This window comes from Ciona intestinalis, chromosome 9, assembly GCF_000224145.3.
Source record: "Ciona intestinalis chromosome 9, KH, whole genome shotgun sequence".
Taxonomy (NCBI): Eukaryota; Metazoa; Chordata; class Ascidiacea; order Phlebobranchia; family Cionidae; genus Ciona; species Ciona intestinalis.
This window is the reverse complement of record NC_020174.2, coordinates 2,912,702-2,931,454: the sequence shown is the minus strand read 5'-3', so window position 1 is coordinate 2,931,454 and position 18,753 is coordinate 2,912,702. Positions and strand designations below refer to the sequence as shown.

At 36.6% G+C, this 18,753-nt stretch overlaps 3 protein-coding genes and 2 long non-coding RNA genes across 11 annotated transcripts in view; 3 read left to right on the top strand and 2 right to left on the bottom strand.

The window, feature by feature from the left end:
- The first annotated feature begins 1,151 nt into the window (after positions 1 to 1,151).
- On the top strand, positions 1,152 to 4,250 carry LOC100186388 (WD repeat-containing protein WRAP73). 2 transcript variants are annotated; one of them, XM_002131658.5, is made up of 4 exons: positions 1,152 to 1,248; positions 1,327 to 2,475; positions 3,011 to 3,136; positions 3,764 to 4,250. In XM_002131658.5, the coding sequence occupies exons 2-4, from the start codon at positions 1,349 to 1,351 to the stop codon at positions 3,858 to 3,860; spliced, it is 1,350 nt and encodes a 449-aa protein (XP_002131694.1). In that variant the 5' UTR covers positions 1,152 to 1,248; positions 1,327 to 1,348; the 3' UTR covers positions 3,861 to 4,250. The 2 variants fall into 2 exon arrangements, 1 of the variants encoding a protein (XP_002131694.1); XR_717386.3 differs by having other exon boundaries at positions 1,199 to 2,475; positions 3,764 to 3,911; positions 4,113 to 4,250.
- On the bottom strand, positions 4,206 to 5,822 carry LOC100184009 (Sjoegren syndrome nuclear autoantigen 1 homolog). Its single transcript, XM_002131664.5, has 2 exons — positions 5,553 to 5,822; positions 4,206 to 4,713 (listed from the first exon to the last, which is right to left on the bottom strand). Exons 1-2 carry the CDS (start codon positions 5,723 to 5,725, stop codon positions 4,494 to 4,496), a joined length of 393 nt encoding a protein of 130 aa, XP_002131700.1. The 5' UTR covers positions 5,726 to 5,822; the 3' UTR covers positions 4,206 to 4,493.
- Positions 5,823 to 8,132: 2,310 nt separating this feature from the next.
- LOC101242592 lies at positions 8,133 to 9,794 on the top strand. 2 transcript variants are annotated; one of them, XR_182115.4, is made up of 4 exons: positions 8,133 to 8,273; positions 8,503 to 8,605; positions 8,957 to 9,046; positions 9,374 to 9,794. It is a non-coding gene; the product is annotated as an uncharacterized LOC101242592 (long non-coding RNA). The 2 variants fall into 2 exon arrangements; XR_003396204.1 differs by having other exon boundaries at positions 8,230 to 8,290.
- A 1,525-nt stretch (positions 9,795 to 11,319) lies between these two features.
- On the top strand, positions 11,320 to 12,497 carry LOC100181632. The gene is made up of 3 exons (XR_182116.4): positions 11,320 to 11,574; positions 11,864 to 11,953; positions 12,366 to 12,497. It is a non-coding gene; the product is annotated as an uncharacterized LOC100181632 (long non-coding RNA).
- Positions 12,498 to 13,307: 810 nt separating this feature from the next.
- Positions 13,308 to 18,753, bottom strand: part of LOC100179317 (inactive dipeptidyl peptidase 10) — a 28,010-nt gene continuing 22,564 nt past the window's right edge. For all 5 annotated transcript variants that reach the window (XM_002131757.5, XM_026835948.1, XM_018813277.2 and 2 more), the window contains 7 exons: positions 17,796 to 18,099; positions 16,858 to 17,082; positions 16,181 to 16,247; positions 15,495 to 15,686; positions 14,855 to 15,009; positions 14,032 to 14,163; positions 13,308 to 13,798 (listed from right to left, as the gene is read on the bottom strand). In XM_002131757.5, coding sequence (XP_002131793.3) covers positions 13,587 to 13,798; positions 14,032 to 14,163; positions 14,855 to 15,009; positions 15,495 to 15,686; positions 16,181 to 16,247; positions 16,858 to 17,082; positions 17,796 to 18,099 — 1,287 coding nt within the window. In that variant the 3' untranslated portion in view covers positions 13,308 to 13,586. The remainder of the gene's footprint in view (positions 13,799 to 14,031; positions 14,164 to 14,854; positions 15,010 to 15,494; positions 15,687 to 16,180; positions 16,248 to 16,857; positions 17,083 to 17,795; positions 18,100 to 18,753) is intronic.

The following is an 18,753-nucleotide window of genomic DNA, read 5'->3' as shown; positions in this document are numbered from 1 at the left end:
TTCCCGATTTGCCCAGTGAAGGTTCATGTTTTACCAGGAATGTTTGATTTGTTGGGAGTTTCTGTTTTGCTGTGTTGGATTCGTAGACCAAAAAATAAACACGGATATTCCACGCTTCAGGGCTAATAACAACCGTAGATAAGTAATACTGACACACTGATGAACCTTGGAACAGATAACACATAAAGTTGTGTTATGATTAACTAGAATTTATCATTCGCGACTTTTTCTGTTAGTTTATAACCTGCCCACTTACGCCAGCTTACGGTTGCTATATTTCATTTTTTTCAAACATGAAACTTTTTTAGAACGTGTGTAACTGACTGTTAAGCTTGAATTAAGCAATACATGTAACTTATTTATCCTCGCGTGGGTGGTAGCGACATTGGTTATAATGCAAGAGTTCTTTTTCATACACGTTGCTTACGAGTTGCCACGTAACACGTTTATAACTTCGTGGATTATTTCTAGGTTTTAAAAATTGTGAGTAATAATTAATTTAATAGATTTTATAAAATACAACATACAAAGTTCATAGTGTTTTTTTTCTGTGGCTAACTTGGTGTTTTGCTAATCTTTCATACAACATTTGTATTTTGCTATTTCTATGCTATACCGTTGCCGCCAACTGCTCGCGGGTTTTAAAAGTTTTCTAAAGTTTACGATTTGGTTTATATTGTTATAAGGTTTAATATCAGCGTTTTACTTAAACATATTTAGATATTTATAAACTAAAAGAATATACCTAAGTGTATTTTATACACAAACCAATATAGGCATTACTAGCGCCATATAAAACGTATATTTTGTTAGTATGCCATTAAGAATACAGTTCATATAACGAAATGTTTGTTTTATATTAGGACGTGCAGCTTTTATTTTAAGGACGTCTGATAGATGACTAAAAGCTAATGTTTAGGCAGTGTGTAGACTTTGGTTTTCGTACGACCATACTACATTACCTTTTAAGTTATTTTACGCCAATTGTGCCTGTGGCACATAGTTAATATCGCGCCCGCCTCCAACCCATAAGTTCCGGGTTCAAGGCTCGTCGCCGCTACCATTGTGGACGCATATGTTCTTGGGCATTACACTTAACGACAAGCTTGTGGTCACTAATGGGTTGTCTAAACTGTCATTCATACAAAATAAATAATAAAACAGAAAAACAATAACCCGCAATGTTTACAGATGCTGATACATAGTACTGTGGTAAGCTGAACGAGGTGTATGCGAGGTTAAAATAAGGTACATTCATTTTGATTTTTGTTTCAGTAGTTTTAAGTTATCATTCATATGTATATTGATTTTTTTTGCTTGTACAAGGCAATACAACAAGTTGAACAACATGAATTTTTCTGAGTTGTTCAAGCAAACTCAATCGCTTGTGAGGTTTTCACCAGATGGAAACTACCTTGCCAACTGTGTTTCATACAAAGTTATCATCCGAGCAGTCGACACACTACAAATTCTACGTCTTTATACATGCATGGACGCAGTGCAGAGTCTGGAATGGTCATCTGATTCACAGTTTTTACTCTGTGCCATGTACAAGCGAGGTCTCGTACAAATATGGTCAGTTGAGCAACCAGACTGGACATGTAAAATAGATGAAGGATCTGCTGGTTTGATTCACGCACAGTGGAGTCCAGATGGTCGTCACGTTTTAACAACTGCGAGTTTTAATCTCAGGATCACAGTATGGTCCCTTGTCAACAAGTCAATATCTTATATCCGGTTTATAAAGAATTCAAAAGATTGCTTAAGTTTTTCTGCCTCTGGAAAGTATCTCGCTGTTGGAGAGTGCAGGAAATGTAAAGATTACATCAGTATTTTTGATGTTGAATCATGGCAGTTGCTGAAGCTGTTTGAAACTGATACTGAAGACTTGAGTGGTATTAAATGGTCCCCTGACAGCCGTGTAATTTGTGCGTGGGAGCATTGCTTGTGGTACAAAATACTCATATATACAATGGATGGTCGTTGTCTCAGCACTTTCAAGGCGTACGACTGGGCACTTGGTGTCAAACGTGTCGAATGGTCACCAGCGAGCCAGTTTTTAGCTGTTGGAAGTTATGATCAAAAGGTTAGAGTGTTGAACTACATCACATGGAAAAGTATATCAGAGTTTGGTCATTCCTCTCATGTTCAGGGTGACAGTGTTGTTGTTTTTAAAGAAGTTAACGCAGCTGCAGCAATCAATGCAATTATGGAAAGCACAAAAAAACCAACAGAATTATTCGCTAGTCAAAGCAAATATGAATTTTGCGAAACTCCTGTTGAATTACCGGTCACAAAACCGGACCCTCAAAAACCAAATCCAAAAATTGGAGTTTCTTGGATGGCGTTTAGTCCAGACAATCGATATCTTGCAACTATGGATGACAGCATGAAGTCAGCACTTCATATCTGGACGATGAAATCACTTTCACTCTATGTTGTGATTCAGCAGGTTGATCCTATTAAGTGTGCAAGGTGAATGAATGTATTTCTCTTTAGCAAATTTGCCAAGCCTGGGATAGTAGGGTGGACAGACCTATTTCGAAATTGTCTACTCTGCATTAATCAGTAACCATTAGAAACCATTAAGTTAGATTTGCGTGACTTGTGTCACAGGATTAGGAATTTAGTAATCTAATGTCCAACTATCTCTGCTCTTTACTAAGTTGGCGATAATACTTCATTTCTAGCAAGCATTTTTAAATAAAAGTTTTGTAGAAAAAAATTATTTAAAGTGTGTAAACCTTGATAATCTCACAAATAGTGTTGGTATTTTTGTAAAGTAGAAAAAGAATTTTAAATTGCTGAAAGCAATATTAATACAAAAGACATAATTATGTTTACTAGGCTAATGTATTCTTCGGGGTGTGGGGTTAATGGGTCATATTTAGATTAAATTTTAAATCCCATGTAGGGCCTCACCAACATAGAATGAAGTGTATTTGTTTATTTTTGTATTATTTTAAAAAATAGGACAGCTTTTAAAAGTTTTGTTATCAAATCTTAACAGATGGAATCCGTGTACGTGTCGTCTTGCGTTCTCGTGTGGAAACAATAAAGTTTATCTCTGGTCACCATCCGGTGCCGTCTCTGTGCAAGTTCCGCTATCCCCTCTCTTCCATGTTCATTCTCTCAGGTGCATAGACGTTACATTTGTTTTGGTATCAGACGTGACATAGTTAATTTTTATTTGGTTGGAGGGTGACATGGTTAAAATACAGTCACACTTATAGTTGTCAAACATAGGAAACCTAATTAATAAATGTACAATTTTATAATATATACTTTGGCTTTGATTTTTGTACAGAAAAATTAACCCTAGGAAAAAACATTCCAGGAGTAAAACCAGGTCCAGGGAAGCTAAATACATCAATGAATAAACGTAAAACGTTACTTGCTGAGTTGATATAACACGGCCGTTTCATTTCATACACTATGTGTTAGCTTAGTTACCACGTATGTTTAAATTTGGACAACCAATTAGTAACCACTGGATTGGAGCAATTGCAATTGCCTTTAGTTAGGTGTCTTGCCCAAGGACACATACACCCACAATGGTAGCAGCGACAAGCCTTGAACCCATAACCTCTGGGTTAGAGGAAGGCGCGCTAACCAACTAGGCAACATAATATCACTCATCCATGTTTTAAAAATTGGAACAACATGTCACACTAGGCACCCCTAACTTTACAGTGTAGCCTATACGTGCTTATATTACACTATGATGTCACCCCCAACTCCTATAACATTACTCCATCCTCAGGTGGCATCCGGATGGAAAGTCCTTGGTTCTTGCAAGCAAAGAGCAAATGTGTGTTTGTTATTTACAAAGTTCAGAAAAAGAGAAACTAACAGATTAATCAGGAAATGGCTTAGAGATATCGGACATCACACTTTTGTATCACTTTTCAATTTTCGATATAGTAGAGTGGAGGAAGATAGGACGTACTTTTATTCTCTTTTCTCATCCCATTTGGTAGGAAACAAAGAACATTTAAAACATTTTAAAACTGTATCTTCACGACTCCCATAGACCGTTGTTAAAAGTACAATCAGGATATTTTGATATTAAGGTGACCCCTCTTCCCCCACCCTACCATTATGTTTAAAACATTATCGTTTTCCTTTTGCATTTACTTTTGTTTTGATATTTTTAGTAGATATTGTATGCTGGTACATTGTCCGTAAAGTTCTGTGTGCCTTTTCTATTATGACGTGTTTTATTCGCAATATACAGTTGTGAAAAATTAGGTACGGATGTAAGTGCCACTTGTACAATGATACAGTATCAGTTCTGTAAAAGAAGGTGAACATTTTTTTCACATTTTCTAAGATTTTTACAAACTATAAACTAATGCAAATAACCTAACAACACTGGTGTGGAATCAAAACTTTTATGTTTGTGGCATGGGTGTTAAATTTGCCAAAACTCAGAACCTTCTGTTCAAAATATAGCTCGTTTTTACAGAAATCTGTCAAAAAATGGGAAACTTTTAATTTCGTTTCGGTCCTGGGGTGGGAAGTTTTAGTTCCGATCCGGTTAACGCTGCTTCTTTCGCTTTTAGTTTGTTCCCAGCAGTATGAACAGTCTGTAACAGCGTTTGTGAAGTTTCCATCACTCGTGCATATGCTGTCTGTGTCTCGCATATAGCTTGGTCAAACTCGATCTGTGACGTCATCTTTTTCGCGATGTCTTCATTCACTTTTGCAAGCCTAAAAAGTTAAATGTACTACGGTAAAAAGGGATGATATTGTAACTTTTATCCTTGCGTGACAGGTAAGGACAGTCGTTATAATACGGTTTTATATACATCTATATGTATGTATAGTAGGATGGGGGAAGATGGGAGACATTTCCATTCTGTTTTCTCGTCCTCCGGTATAAATAAAGAACATTTAAAAAGTGTGAAACCGTAACCTCACTTCTGTAGATCATTGTTAAATGTTTGAAACACGAATAGGATATTTAGACATTATGTACTACAGGTGTCACATCTTACCCCCCCCCCCAGTACTATATGTAACTTTGTGGCTGAAAGTAACTTGTGTTATCCTCACGTGGCCGCAAACTACAGCAGTCGTTATAACATATGCATATGTGGGTGTTCCGTTTTATACACCTCGTGTCAGCTAACGATTTACCACGTGTGTTACTTTGTGAGTGATTATTTTTTGGAGAGGATTTTTTCTTTTTTCATGTTTAAGCGATAATTTGGACAACCCATTAGTGACCACTGGGCTGGACCAATTTATATTACAATGGTGTGGGGGAGATAGGACACCTTTTAACTCGATTTTCTCGACCCATTTGGTAGTAAACAAAGAACATTCAAATATTTATGAAACTATATCCTCACGACTCCGATAGACCGTTGTTAGATTTTTAAAACAAGATCAGGATATTTTGATAATATGTGCTAAAGGTGTCCCATCTTCCCCCACCCTACTATGTATTAGTAAATGTTAAATCCCGATCGACAATGCTTTGTCATACTTTAACCTTATAATGGGACATATAGTAAAGGGTAAAACGATACAGCAGACATATTGACCGATTAGTTAGAATTCTAATGTCGTTATGCAGTTTCGCCTTTTCTTCTTGATCGGACTCGATCTGACGTCGAAGATCGTCCCTCTTCGAACAAAGATCTTCAATACATTTGACCATTTCATTATTGTATGATTGCAGTACAGTAGCAGCAGGATTAGGTGATGGAAAATTCATTCTTGCTTTTTAATTAATAACCTGTTACCTCAACAACACAATACGATTTTTCTTGGTCTTTACGCATATAGATTACATATAGTAGGCTGCGGAAAGATGGGACACCTGTTAATTCTATTTTCTCGTCCAAATTTAGTAGTAAACAAAGAACAATCAAAGAAAATCCGTATCCTCATGACTCCCATAGACCATTGTTAAATGCTTAAACACGATCGGGATATTTGGATATTATGTGCTAAAGGTGTCCCGTCTTTCCCCATCCCACAAGCACTTTGGGGTGAGATGGTTACCGTTAGCACATACTATCCTATATTTTCTAATCGTTTCGAACAATTAACAATGCTCTTATTTAAAAGCACAAATGTATGAATATATATTTCTGTAAATATTCTTTCGTTACTACCAAACAGGACGTTAAAAAATAAAAATATGTACCATCTTACCTCAACCTACTAAATCTAAATTCATTTACACTATTTACCAACCTTACGCATTGAACAAGTTGTAAGACCTCTGGCCTACATTTCGCTTATATCATTAGTCAAATACACGGACACGTGTTTTAAGTGCGTTCTGAAAGGACTCGACAAAGGTTTTCAAATTACATGGCACTTAAAAACTATGTGGCTGCTTGGCGAATGTACAGACAGGCCCTTTACACAAAGCGCTTGTGAGTCTATTTCGATACACAGCAATTACTATTGTGAATGGAATTGTATTGAGTTTTATCTTTCGCTGAGCAACTTTAGCGTGGATCAGGTTTCGCAGAATTGTATCAATTTATTCGGGAAATAAACACACCAGCCAACGGTTTACGAAGCTACAAACATGAGCAGTTGCCATAACAGCAAAACAGAAAACTATTACTCTGCTAGCATATCTAGCCACATAATTCTCGTGAAGCATTTTCGTAGAAATTAACATATGTTAAAATTGATTTTAAACAAGCGGTTTTGGTTGTGAACTTGATTTATAGCCTACTGCGAATGAATGTAATTTGCTTTATCCCCCGGTCCCGGAAAACGACAGTGCTTATTACACACGGTGTTCTGTTTATATACCTCGTGCCAGCTTACCAGTTACCATACATATGTTACTTGCTGGTGATCATTTTTTGGAAAGAAGTTTTTTTTTTGTTTTTTTTATGTATGGCCGATAATTAAAAAAAAACATCAATGGTGACCACTGGGTTGGAGTACTTAGGACGCATACGCCTACAATGATAGCGACGACAAGCCTTGAACCCATAGCTCTGGCCCACAGACAGGCGCGCTAACCACTTTTCAATCACTCCGCATTTAATCGATTTCTAAATGTCACAATGACCCAGCCCACTGTTAATGGAATCTTAGCCTTAGTTGAAAAACTAAAAGAAAAGCGGTGAAACATCCGTTAGCATATTTTCGAAAGGGGGCGCTCACGAGTTAAACTGTTCGTTTTTATATCGGTATCCTATTATGTCCAAAGTCAGGCATTTGTTATTGCGTTTTTGAACAAAAAGTTTGCATGGTATTATGGTAATCTTTACTTTTTGCTTTACATAATAGAAACGATTTAACTGTCAGGCGTGCGGTGTCTTAATGTAAGACTTGTTGCAAGCATCGAACGCTGCCTTCAGCAAATCAATACCAACGCCATGTTATAAACGTGGTAACACAGCTGATTTTAGTTTATCCAAAAGTTGTTGGTTTAAAAATCACGACGCCGCCAAAGTCAAATAATGAATGACCTAAAAAGTGCTTTGTTTCTCAACTGTATTGGACCACAAGTTAAAACGTTGTGTTTGTTAAAATCTAAACATTGATCTAGCAGCTTCAAGTTATTGTTGCAATGAAACGTTGCTGTTTTTTTCACATAGCTTTGAATGTTGCGTCATTTCTATTTTCTATAAAGTATATATAGTAGAGTGTGGGGAGATGGAACACATTTAGCACATAATATCGAAATATCTTGATCCCGTTTAAACAATTAACAACGGTCTAAGGAAGTCGTGAGGGTACGATTATTTTATAGGTCTTTTCAGTTTCTTTGTTTACTACTAAATGGGACGGGAAAATAGAATGTAAAGGTGTCCTATCTTTCCCCACCATACTATAGGGACGCGCGATTACACTTCCCCCCAGGACTATACTACAAAACGCGCGATTGCATAAAAGTCCTTTTTAATTTCGTTGCCGCATAATTACAGTCTAATCAAAGTTCATGTATTGAGTTTGCCATGGTCCTAACGTTAAGGTCGACAATTTTGCAACTGTTTGCCTAGCATGATGTAAGAGCAAAGAGTGGTAACGGTATTGGCTATTTCAGACGGATTGTTTGTTCTTTAAGGCGATACTTAAGTTTCACCATCGATGATGCAATTGCAGTAAACAGATTTTCTTTCGGGTTTTCCCCTTATAGAAGAACGGGTTCCCTGAAAAAGAAGAGTGGAAAATTACTGCATGACGAGGAAAAATACTGAGTTGAGGTTTTGGGTATAAATAGAGCTTCATCAGTCGACAGTGTACACTCTTTAACTTAAAAAGTCGAGGACAACTATATAAAAGCGGTAAGTCTTTCTTGTACGTAAGTAAGAAGTGCTTTTTTATTTTTATTGCCAAATTAACTTTTGCATAATACAGGTTTTTAACAGTTAACAATGTTCTTTAACAGTCGTGAGAATACGGGTATATAATTATGTAAATATTCTTTGTTTTCTACCGAATGAGACGATAGAAGATATAGAAAACTTAAACCAGCATTTTATCCCAACCTTAATATACGTTGTTTTTTTGCAGATTTATTTTTATCATCTGACTGAAGCATTTTTATCACGATGGATCGTCAAGGCAAAGCTAACAACGACAACAAGTCTAACCAATGCAACCCAAACAACGATAGGTCAGTATAAATATATTTTTGTGGGGCAAGATGGATATCGTTAGCACATAATGTCTCCATTTTCCTTATCGTGTTTTAACAACCAAGAACGTTATTTCGCAGTCATGAGTATATGGTTATATAATTCTGTTATGGATCAGTACTCGTGTTCTAAAACATTTATCGATGTTTCGTGGTAATAATCGGTGGAAACAAATACACTTTTATGGGTGAAGTTATAAAATCGTATCCTCACGACTCCCATAGAGCGTTGTTATTTGTAAAAAAAGCAGGATCAAGATATTTAGATATTCTGTGGTAAAGGTCTTCTTCCACCCTTTTATATATTATATAAATAGATTTTTTTTACAGATACTCAGGGTATTCCAGCTCATACAGTGGAACTGCTACCAGACCAGATCTTAACAACCATTCAAATCAAATGAACCCCAACAATTCAAAGTAATATTTTATTTTTCGTTCTAAATCTAGTAAATTAAAAAAATATATTAATAATTTTTTTAACAAATATTAAAAGACGTTTTTTAGTTGTTTAAAAACAAGAAACAGGCAATTTGGAGCGACAAAATGTTATGGAAAATTTTATGCATTGTGGCATAGCGGCTTTTTTCTGCAAAAGTTTGCTTTTACGCGCTTTTAAAAGGCTGATGTTGGCTTATATAAAAGCGTCGTATACTGATCGCGTGTGACATATTTTCCTGCACCTGTTTTCATCTAAAATTATGTCATAATATTGAAAATGTAGTGACATATACTGTTACCTTTCAGTTACCAGGGAAAGAAATAAATCAACATGATGGACAAATATTAACCGAGGACTTCATATTGCTATAATTGTATATTCCGAATCTTTTTCATTTAACGTTTAACTTGTTAAATAAATCGTTATATAACAGAGTGGGGCAAGACGGGACACCTTTAGCACATAATGTCCAACGACCTATGGTAGTCGTGATGATTCGAAATTCTTTGAATGTTATTTGTTTACTACTAAATTGAACGAGATAATAGAAAAAACGTGTCCCATCTTCCCCCACCCTACTATAATACAATAGATTACAGTATAGTATAACACAATTCTTCATAATTGAATAACAGTATTTTCTTTTTTAAATACAACACAGCCTTTATGATTTAATTCCTGGTGAACTGTTTGTATAGCATGTGAAATAAAGTCTTTGGTTTAAACAACGTTGATTTATTGTTTCTAACCTCATACCCCGTGTTAAGTAAAGGCCATTTGTGGCTTGTGTGGAAAGCGCAGGGTCCGATCCTCGGCGTAGAGCCCACCCATATAGAATAAAGTTGACGAATGTGGGTAAATTAAGATTATTAATTTTCTAAAAAGAAACACGACAAAAATTTAAACCATAAGCTGGCATAGAGTTATATCTCGATAAAAAACTCATTTTTTTTCTAAGCGCCTAAAGTTGCCCTTTTTGTTGTTTACAAGCAGCAATATGTTTCTGATCTATATAGGTGAGGTGTTACAGCCTGATAGGCTATGCCCTATGGGGATCTGAGCTTTATACGAGCTTGCATATTATCACTGATCGTGTTTACGATGTGTTTTATTTTTCTCAGTGTAAATCAGGAAACACTATTTGTTATTGCGTGTCGTGCCTTATATGCTTGTTGCTTTCGACATGCTGGCCCTCTGTTTGACTTTTGTTTCATTTAGTTGTATTTTGCTAAAGATATAGTAGAGTGGGGGGAGACGGGACACCTTTAACACAGCATAATGTCCAAACATTCTGTTCACGTTTTAAACAATTAACAACGGTCTGTGGTAGTAGTGAGTATACGGTTTCATAATTGTTTGAATGTTCTTTGTTTACTACCAAATGGCTCAAGACAATGGAATGAATACGTGTCCCCAACCCTACTATAAATTTCTGTTCTGAATAGATTATAAAGTTCGTAAACAGCCTATTTAATTATTAATACGTCTTAACGACCGACCTAGAACTAAAACGTTATTCATTTACAATATCAACCATAATGTATCCAAGCAAATCGGTAAATATTGTAAATTTGTAATATTAGTTCTTCGGGCGCAGTGCAAGTTACATTGCTTCAAGCGATATATTGGCTTTTTTAGGATGGGGTAATAGGCTTATCTGGAAAGTACGCCTAAAATAAAATTAAGCATCTCTAAATGCGATCTGTTTGGGGGGGGGGGGTAAGATGTAAATTGTTAGCACCTAAATCCCATATTTTCTGATTCTGTTTTAAACAATTAAAAGCGCTATTTTAGAGTCTCGAAAACACGATTAAATAAATCTGTAAATATTTTTTGTGTATTGCAAAATATCACGGGACAAAACAATATAAATATGTCCCATCCTACCCCAGTTAATTAATCATGATTGCACCACAATATCCATGCAATGTTTATACACAAAGGAGCATTACGCTCGATGTCGTAAGTTATGACAATGTACTCGGTGTTAGGTTTAATATTGCGTTATTGATTTAAAACAAAAGGAAATACGATCTCGATGGTGAAACAACATTCATTATAATTGGAAACTAGTTTTCAACAGGGGGAATTCCCTTTTAACTGATTTTCGTATCTTTTATGACGCGAGTTATGACGTAATGACATCTTATGGCTATGGAAAAGTTTTCGACCGAGTGGAAAATTACTCTGATCAAACTAAAACTATAAAAGGAGCAATTAACTTTAAGCAGGTGCACAGATTAAACTTAATGTTAATATGAGCAATGCTATGGCCTACTGAATATAATGAGTAAGTCATGGTAATGCTAAGTGTGCAAGTAACTTATTGCATATATAACTTATATTTTATATGCGATCTGAATTATTTGGCTCGGATTTTTCTTGCAGAAATAATTTTAAAGTGAAATTTTCCGTAAGTTATAAAGAGACATCGTTAAGCAATGGAACGTCAAGGCAAAGCGAACAACGACAACAAGTCTAACCAATGCAACCCAAACAACGATAGGTCAGTCTAAATATATTTCTGTGGGGCAAGATGGATATCGTTAGCACATAATATCCCATATTTCCAAATCGTATATTTAAATATAACCAAAGAGATTAAAACCAATCTTTGATTGTAACGCTCCTTTTCAGAGTTGTAAGTATATATGATTATACAATTCTGTAAATATTCTTTGTTTACTACCAAATGGGGGCGATAAAAAATGAAAACATGGACCGTCCTCCAGCAACCTTCTACATATAGCCATTTACATTCTGTATTTCTATTAATAGCCAATATTATTAAACAGACACCAAGGGCATCAACCTGGATACGGAGGAGATGGAACCAAAGCAGATCGGGATAATCATGGAAATCAATTAAACCCGAACAACCAAAAGTAAACTTGTTATTACTACCTTGTATACATGAATAATAGAATATGTGTATGTGAGAGTATTTGTGAAGAAATACTAATAGTGCTTGCCGGCGCAATATAAAATTAAATAACATTCTCAAAGAATGTCTGAAATTTAATATATTAGGGTGGGGGAAGATGGGACACCTTTTTCTTCTATTTTCTCAACTCATTTAGTAGTAAACAAAAAATGTTAAAAAAATTATAAAACTGTATCTTCACGACTCCCATATAGTGTCTTTATTTGTTTAAAACACGATCAGATTATTTGGATATTATGTGCTAAAGGTGTACAGTCTTCCCCCAATTAGATTAGTTGTAAAAATATAATAAAAATTGAAAAAAAAATAGTTTGTTTTTGCATAAAAAAAATAATTTTTTCATTTCTTTTCAGTTACCAACCAAAGAAATAGAATATGTGCAACCAGAAATTTCTGATCAATCCGTGTTACAAATTTGGAATAAAAATACAAGTAGTATAAAGTACTTGCATAAAAACATGTTTAAATAAAACAAAAAATAAACCAAGTGAGACATTATATTCTCATAGACTTATTTTCACTTTTGTCTCAGTAAGAATGAAGCAATTAGATTGATATGGTTAGTTTGACTGATTAAGGTAGATTGCCCACACTAGGTGTCACTCGGGAGTTGTTCTGCCTCAATTTGTTACGGCGTGCGAGTCTCCTGGTGTATAGTAGATGAAACGGTGCCCTAAGTCTCATATAGGGTCTAATTCCAACTTTCTTTTTGAAGTATCCACCATCGATTATAAAACGACTCGACCAGTTTGGTCTGTGTTGGACACGACTCGAATGTATCTGAGTATATTGTGGATTCCTATTTGAACGTGTATAGATTTCAACAGTGGACATGACTATTAATTCAACATACTCTACATACCTTATTCAAACAGAATGATTCTCACCTCATTCAAGTAGAATTATAAATAACACGGTTAATTTGTACAAGTGAAAATATAGCTTACAAACTGCACTATCTGTGCGTTTCTAGTTAGAAAAGGTCGTGCGCGTATGCCCGGTGTAATTATAAGTTTATTTGAAGGTGGTTTGTCCATGTTTTGTTCAAGTTTTGTCCATGTGTTGTCCATAGTTTGTTTACTTGTCGTCCGTATTTTTTTGTATGTCTTGCGTCCATGTTATGACCCATGCTTTGTCCATGTCTTGTCCATGTTTTATTCGTGTTTGTCAATGTTTTGCATTGACCATGTTTTGATACATTTTTTTCTAGAGACACTTTTTATTAGGACAGTTTATCTCATTATCCGCGGGGCGAATGGCAAGTATTATAAACGTCATGTTTAATTATAGTCGTATACGCTGTCGTACATGAAAATTTATTCAGTTTCGGGAAGAAAAAATCTGCACCGATATTTTGTGCAACAAAAAATGACGAAAGAAAACAGATAATGTACAAAAAAGGGCATTAAAAACATATTGCACGAAATAAACAGCAAATGTCGGTCATTAATTGTGTATAACCTGCCAACTTTAGGAACGTGCAAATTTCACAACCAAAGTGTAGCGCTCGCTTTACTTAGTGCTGAAATATCCATGTTTTACAATGTAGTGTTAGAACGACTCAAATGTTGAGTTCATATTGTCACTGGGACAGACGACTGTATGCCCCCGTTAACGCATTTCTGTAAAAAGTTTCTCGCATTTTGAAACATGTGCCGCTTTGAAAACTTATTGGTTAGAGCATGGTCCTGATCAGGGTAGTACACAGTTTGAATGTTGGATAGTAAAAGACCGTCGTCAATAGCTGCTTGGTTTAACGCAATGCTATGCTGCGGGTGTATGATTCCTGCAAATAGAACGTAAAAATATAGATCCGTATGTTTTGAGGTTTGCAAATGAAACATGTTTTTCCATTGCATTTTATACACGATAAGCAAAACGTATCTATACAGCTCGTACAATTAAATGCTACAGTTGAAATTATACTTGTCGGGGTATGGTCCTATACTACACCGTGTCAAACTAGAAACCTATTTTAACGTGTTGTTTAAAGCATATCTAATTCAAAACTGTACTTACGGTCTTGCATGCCTTGGAATATGAGTAGATGCGAGTTAGCTAACAAGTTTGCACGTTTCAACATGTTACTGCTTTCATAAGCAAGCGGGTTGCTCTGTGGAAGACCAAGCACTTTTTCTGCTCGTACAGACGCTGAAACAAATGAATGAATGAACGAATGAATGTAAGACGTAAGTTATAAATGGCAGCCGTGTCTTGTGTAAAAATTCAAATATTGTTTTTTTTTCACATGGATGCTTAGTGCTGCCACCATTAGTGTTTGGTTATAGGGCAAGACACTTTACGAAGATTGCTCCAACTTATAAGTGGACACTAATGGGTTATCCAAGTAGTCAAAATAAAACCACCATGTAAACTCGATGCTGCCTTCATTATGGGTATATGTGACTTGGGTGTGTATAACGGTCATTGTTCAAACCTAGTTAAACCACTATTTGTTAAAATTTTCAGCAATGTAATAAGCAAAAACCAGAAAAACAGTAATCAAATTTTCATACGAGGTGCATGACTCGTAAGCGAACACGAGGTGTATGAAACAAACTACCCATGTTATAAAGAAGATAGCTTTCCTTGTTCAGTTACTCATAACTCGTTAAACTCTATATGGTACTGTGAGGTAAGATGCATGGGACACCATTAGCACATAATATCTAAATATCCTGATCGTGTTTTAAGTATTTAACAATGGTCTATGGGAGTCATGAAGATACGGCTTTTAAATTCTTTGAATGTTCTTTGTTTACTACCAAATGGTACGATAAATAGAACGAAAAGGTGTCCCATCTTCCCCACCCTACTATATACCCAGTTTAGTTTAACTTACAAGCAAGTTTCCAATCCACTATAGGAGAAATTGCGACACCGCAGCTGAATATTCCAGCTTGGTCAGCGAGCGCCCTTAGCACGACATATCCACCGTATCCGGTTCCCACAAGCCCAACGTTTGACGTTACGACTCCCCATTTCCTATCCATGTACCTGTAAAAAAATAATATAAATTAATTTATCTCTTTAAAAAAATGGTAAAAAGTATCAGATTAGTTAAAACAGCGAAGAGAAGGGAATTAGCAGCAAAACGAAATATATGAAAACACGCCTGGGGTAAATACTATATTTGAGCAAAAGTTGAAAATAAAAACGTGGCTGCTAAACACAATTACAGCCGTTGCCTCAGTCCTTGAGTTTTACTTACGTTTATTCATTCACCCAAAAAGTTACATAACTCGTAAGCTGGCACGAGGTACATGAAACATAACACCTGTGTTTAAAGACTGTCGGTATACCCCGCCACGTTAGATTAAATAAGTTACAATCTTCCAATAAATTACATATACGGTAATGTATAAGCGGACATAAGGTGTGTAAAACAGAACACCCGTGTGATATAACGACTGTCGTTCCGCAGCCACGCGAGGATAGATAAGTTACAATTCTCCATTACATTCAGTACAACATCAGCATACCATACAAGTTCTTTTAAGTCTTCAACCTCTCTTGTACCTGGTTGCCCAGCAACCGACTGTACGAGCTTGTTGCCACGGTTACCAGAACCCCGGATGTCAGCGAATACGTAGATGACACTGTCACGTGATACCATGTACTCTGCGAAATCCATTTTGAACCTAAAGTCAGCGTTTTGCTCCCCGATCTCTCCTCTGTGGATTTGAAAGCGTAAGGTGAAGACGTATGTAATAACGCTTTGATGGAAGACAAATGTTCCATTCTGTGTAAGCGAGAGGTCCCATGGCAATGTGATCTGTACTATATATGCGGTAAGGACTCATGATACCAGCTTTAATGCTCTACACAGATGATGGATATTTTTTATTATATATGAGTGGGGTTTTGCAGCGTGACACGCCATGGAACTGTAGATTTAGGTCAGAGAGGCCAAAGAAGACAGAGATTAGATATAACTGACCACCACGTTGCATTATTTCTTTAGCATGATATATACACATAAGACATAAAGTACTGTGGGGTAAGATGGGACACCTCAAGCTCGTGGTTTAAACAATTACTAACGGTCTATGAGAGTCGTGAGGATATGGTTACATAATTCTTTAAATGTTCTTTGCTTTCGACCAAATGGGACGAGAAAGAAAAGTTGTCCCATCTTCCCCAACTCCTATATACGTAGTAAACTTACATGTGGAAAACGATGGGTCGCTTGGTAAGTTGATATCCGTGTGGTAGTAGTATTTTTAATGGGATTTCTAAAAAAAGAAGTCTATAACTTAGTTTGCTAACAAAACATATATTACTACTTATAATAATTGTTATGTGTCTGTTTAATTACGCGTGAAAAAAATAAAGAGTAGTTTAAGCAAAAAAAGATATATTGAATGAAAGTAACTTAATTTTTATTCCGCGTGGCCGGAAAACGACAGCCGTTATAGCACGGGTTTAACACCTCGTGCCAGCTTACGAGTTACCATGTATGTTACTTTATGGGTGATTATTACTTTTTTTTTTCATTTTTTATGTATGGGTGATAATTTGGACAACCCATTAGTGACCACTGGGTTGGAGGGATTGTCGTTAAGTGTCTTGCCCAATGACACATACGCCAACAATGGTGGCAGCGTCGAGCCTCGAACCCTTTACCTGTGGGTTACAGGCAGGCGCGCTGACCACTTTGCCACGGCGCCGGACGATACCTCATTAAAACGTATTTACGATAAAAAAGGTATATTTAGTTTAAAAAAATAAAGCGTGGTCGCTACACCTATATACCAGACAAACAGCGAGCTATTTACGTTTAATATAAAAGCAATGCCAATATATAATGTCCCACAGTATATAACCTAAACAGTAGTGACTTACGTCGGCCAAGCACTGTTGCGGTCTCATATCTGTACATTGACACCAACACGCTGGAGTAACTGATCACATATGGTGAAAAAGTTTCTAAAAGTTTGACGACAAGTCCATCCCGTGGTTCGTCCATTGCAACGTCCACATCCGGGACATCATCATAGAAATCATCTACACCGGTTCTGCTGCTTGCACTGTTTAAGATACCGAAGGAACTGTACGGTACACCGGGTCCTAAAAAGAGTGTACACGTTTAAGGCGGGTAAAGATGGCTGTACACAGTATCCGGAATTCGTCCATTTTGTCTGTTTTGTCCGGATTTCGGTGCCGCATGCGAAATTGGACATTGGTTTGTATACGACTTCGCATGCGAATTCGCACACCGGATATTGTGTACAGCCACCTTAAGAGAGCGTTTTACAGTTGCATTAAAACAGAGAAACATTGTAGGGTGTATCCAAATTTTCTGATCATATCTTAAGCAACTAATGGGAGTCGTGAGGATACGGTTTACAATTCTATTTTTACTTACTACCAAATGGGACGAGAAAATACAATAAAAAACGTTCCTTTCCCCCAACCCTACTTTATAAGAGAACTTGTAGGAACTAGAATGCATTAAATTTAATTCGTGAAGATTGTACGATGTGAATAAAAACCATAATATCTGAAGTGACGAAATTTCTCAGAATGCGCAGCGAATATGGTTATATCTTGTGTCCGTAGTAAGAAGTTACCGAGTGTGTAACTTCGCGGGTCTGTGTTTTTAGACTTTTTAGGCGCATATGGCAGACAATTCACCCATTATTTGGTTTGGCGTAATTGGTGTTAAAGTGTGAAGCGTCTCAATCTTGGTTGTACACTTCATATACGGCAGCAACATGAAATTATGAAGATTGCGTTAAGACTTATGAGAAATATTATCAGCAAAAGACAATTATACCAACCCAAGCAATTAAGTAGAAACCAATCTGCTGACGATCCGAACTCAGCATCGAAGTAAAGACATTGATGACCCTTTACTTTACGAGGTATTTGCCTTGCACCACTCATCATCGTAACATCATTGCTGGGATCACATGTTAAACATCGCCTCTGTGATCCTGGTGACGTACCGATGACGTAGACGTGACGTTGGCCGGGTTGTTGCTCGTTGCTGATGTAGTAGACGCTTTTAGTTTCATCGTCGTGAAACAAAATCTTCGTGACTTCCCATGAGCCATCGGTAAGGAAAGTACGTTCGGCAGGTTTCTGTAAGTTCAATTAAATAGCAAGGTTGGATCAGAGTCATGGAAATACCGAGTAGAGTAGTAGACCAACCCATTGTTACGCAAACGATAAATTGAACGCCAATTTGTGTCCAAATAACACAGTAGATATAGGGAAAAAGCAAGTTTTTCGGTAAATTACAGAAAAACTTGGACCTAGCAACAAATTTAAAGGTTGAAAAGTGTAAAAAACATGTGTTATTCATAAATTCCCAGAAACGGAAAACGCAAATAAAATTAAAAACTTCGTTTAAATCCTTGCCAAAGTCACCGCTTTGCTTTAAGACACAAAGGCGGCAGTTGGACTACTCGGTGTTTCTATGATTCTGGGTTGGATAAGTCGTAACTGGTATGAACTTATGATGTAGAAAACCATGTGGACATCGGCTTTCATTGGTATATTTGTGCTGCTTCCATCATGAGCGTGTATTTGTGTTAAATTGCTTCAACCCAGTAGTTTCTACACTTTTGTCATCCATATATCAAATATTAACCAGCGTCCGGCGCCGTGGCTTAGTGGTTAGCGCGCCTGCCTGTAACCATTAGGTAATGGGTTCAAAGCCTGTCGCTGCTACCATTGTGGGCGTATGTGTCCTTGGGCAGACACTTAACGACAATTCTCCAACCCAGTAGTCAC

Excerpts from the sequence above, each read along its gene's own strand:
- LOC100186388 (XM_002131658.5), top strand. The coding sequence starts at position 1,349 with ATGAATTTTTCTGAGTTGTTCAAGCAAACTCAATCGCTTGTGAGGTTT. Across the intron at positions 2,476-3,010 it reads GATCCTATTAAGTGTGCAAG|ATGGAATCCGTGTACGTGTC; the intron begins GTGAATGAATGT and ends AAATCTTAACAG. Across the intron at positions 3,137-3,763 it reads TTCCATGTTCATTCTCTCAG|GTGGCATCCGGATGGAAAGT; the intron begins GTGCATAGACGT and ends CTCCATCCTCAG.
- LOC100184009 (XM_002131664.5), bottom strand. The coding sequence starts at position 5,725 with ATGAATTTTCCATCACCTAATCCTGCTGCTACTGTACTGCAATCATAC. Across the intron at positions 4,714-5,552 it reads ATTAGAATTCTAACTAATCG|GCTTGCAAAAGTGAATGAAG; the intron begins GTCAATATGTCT and ends TTAACTTTTTAG.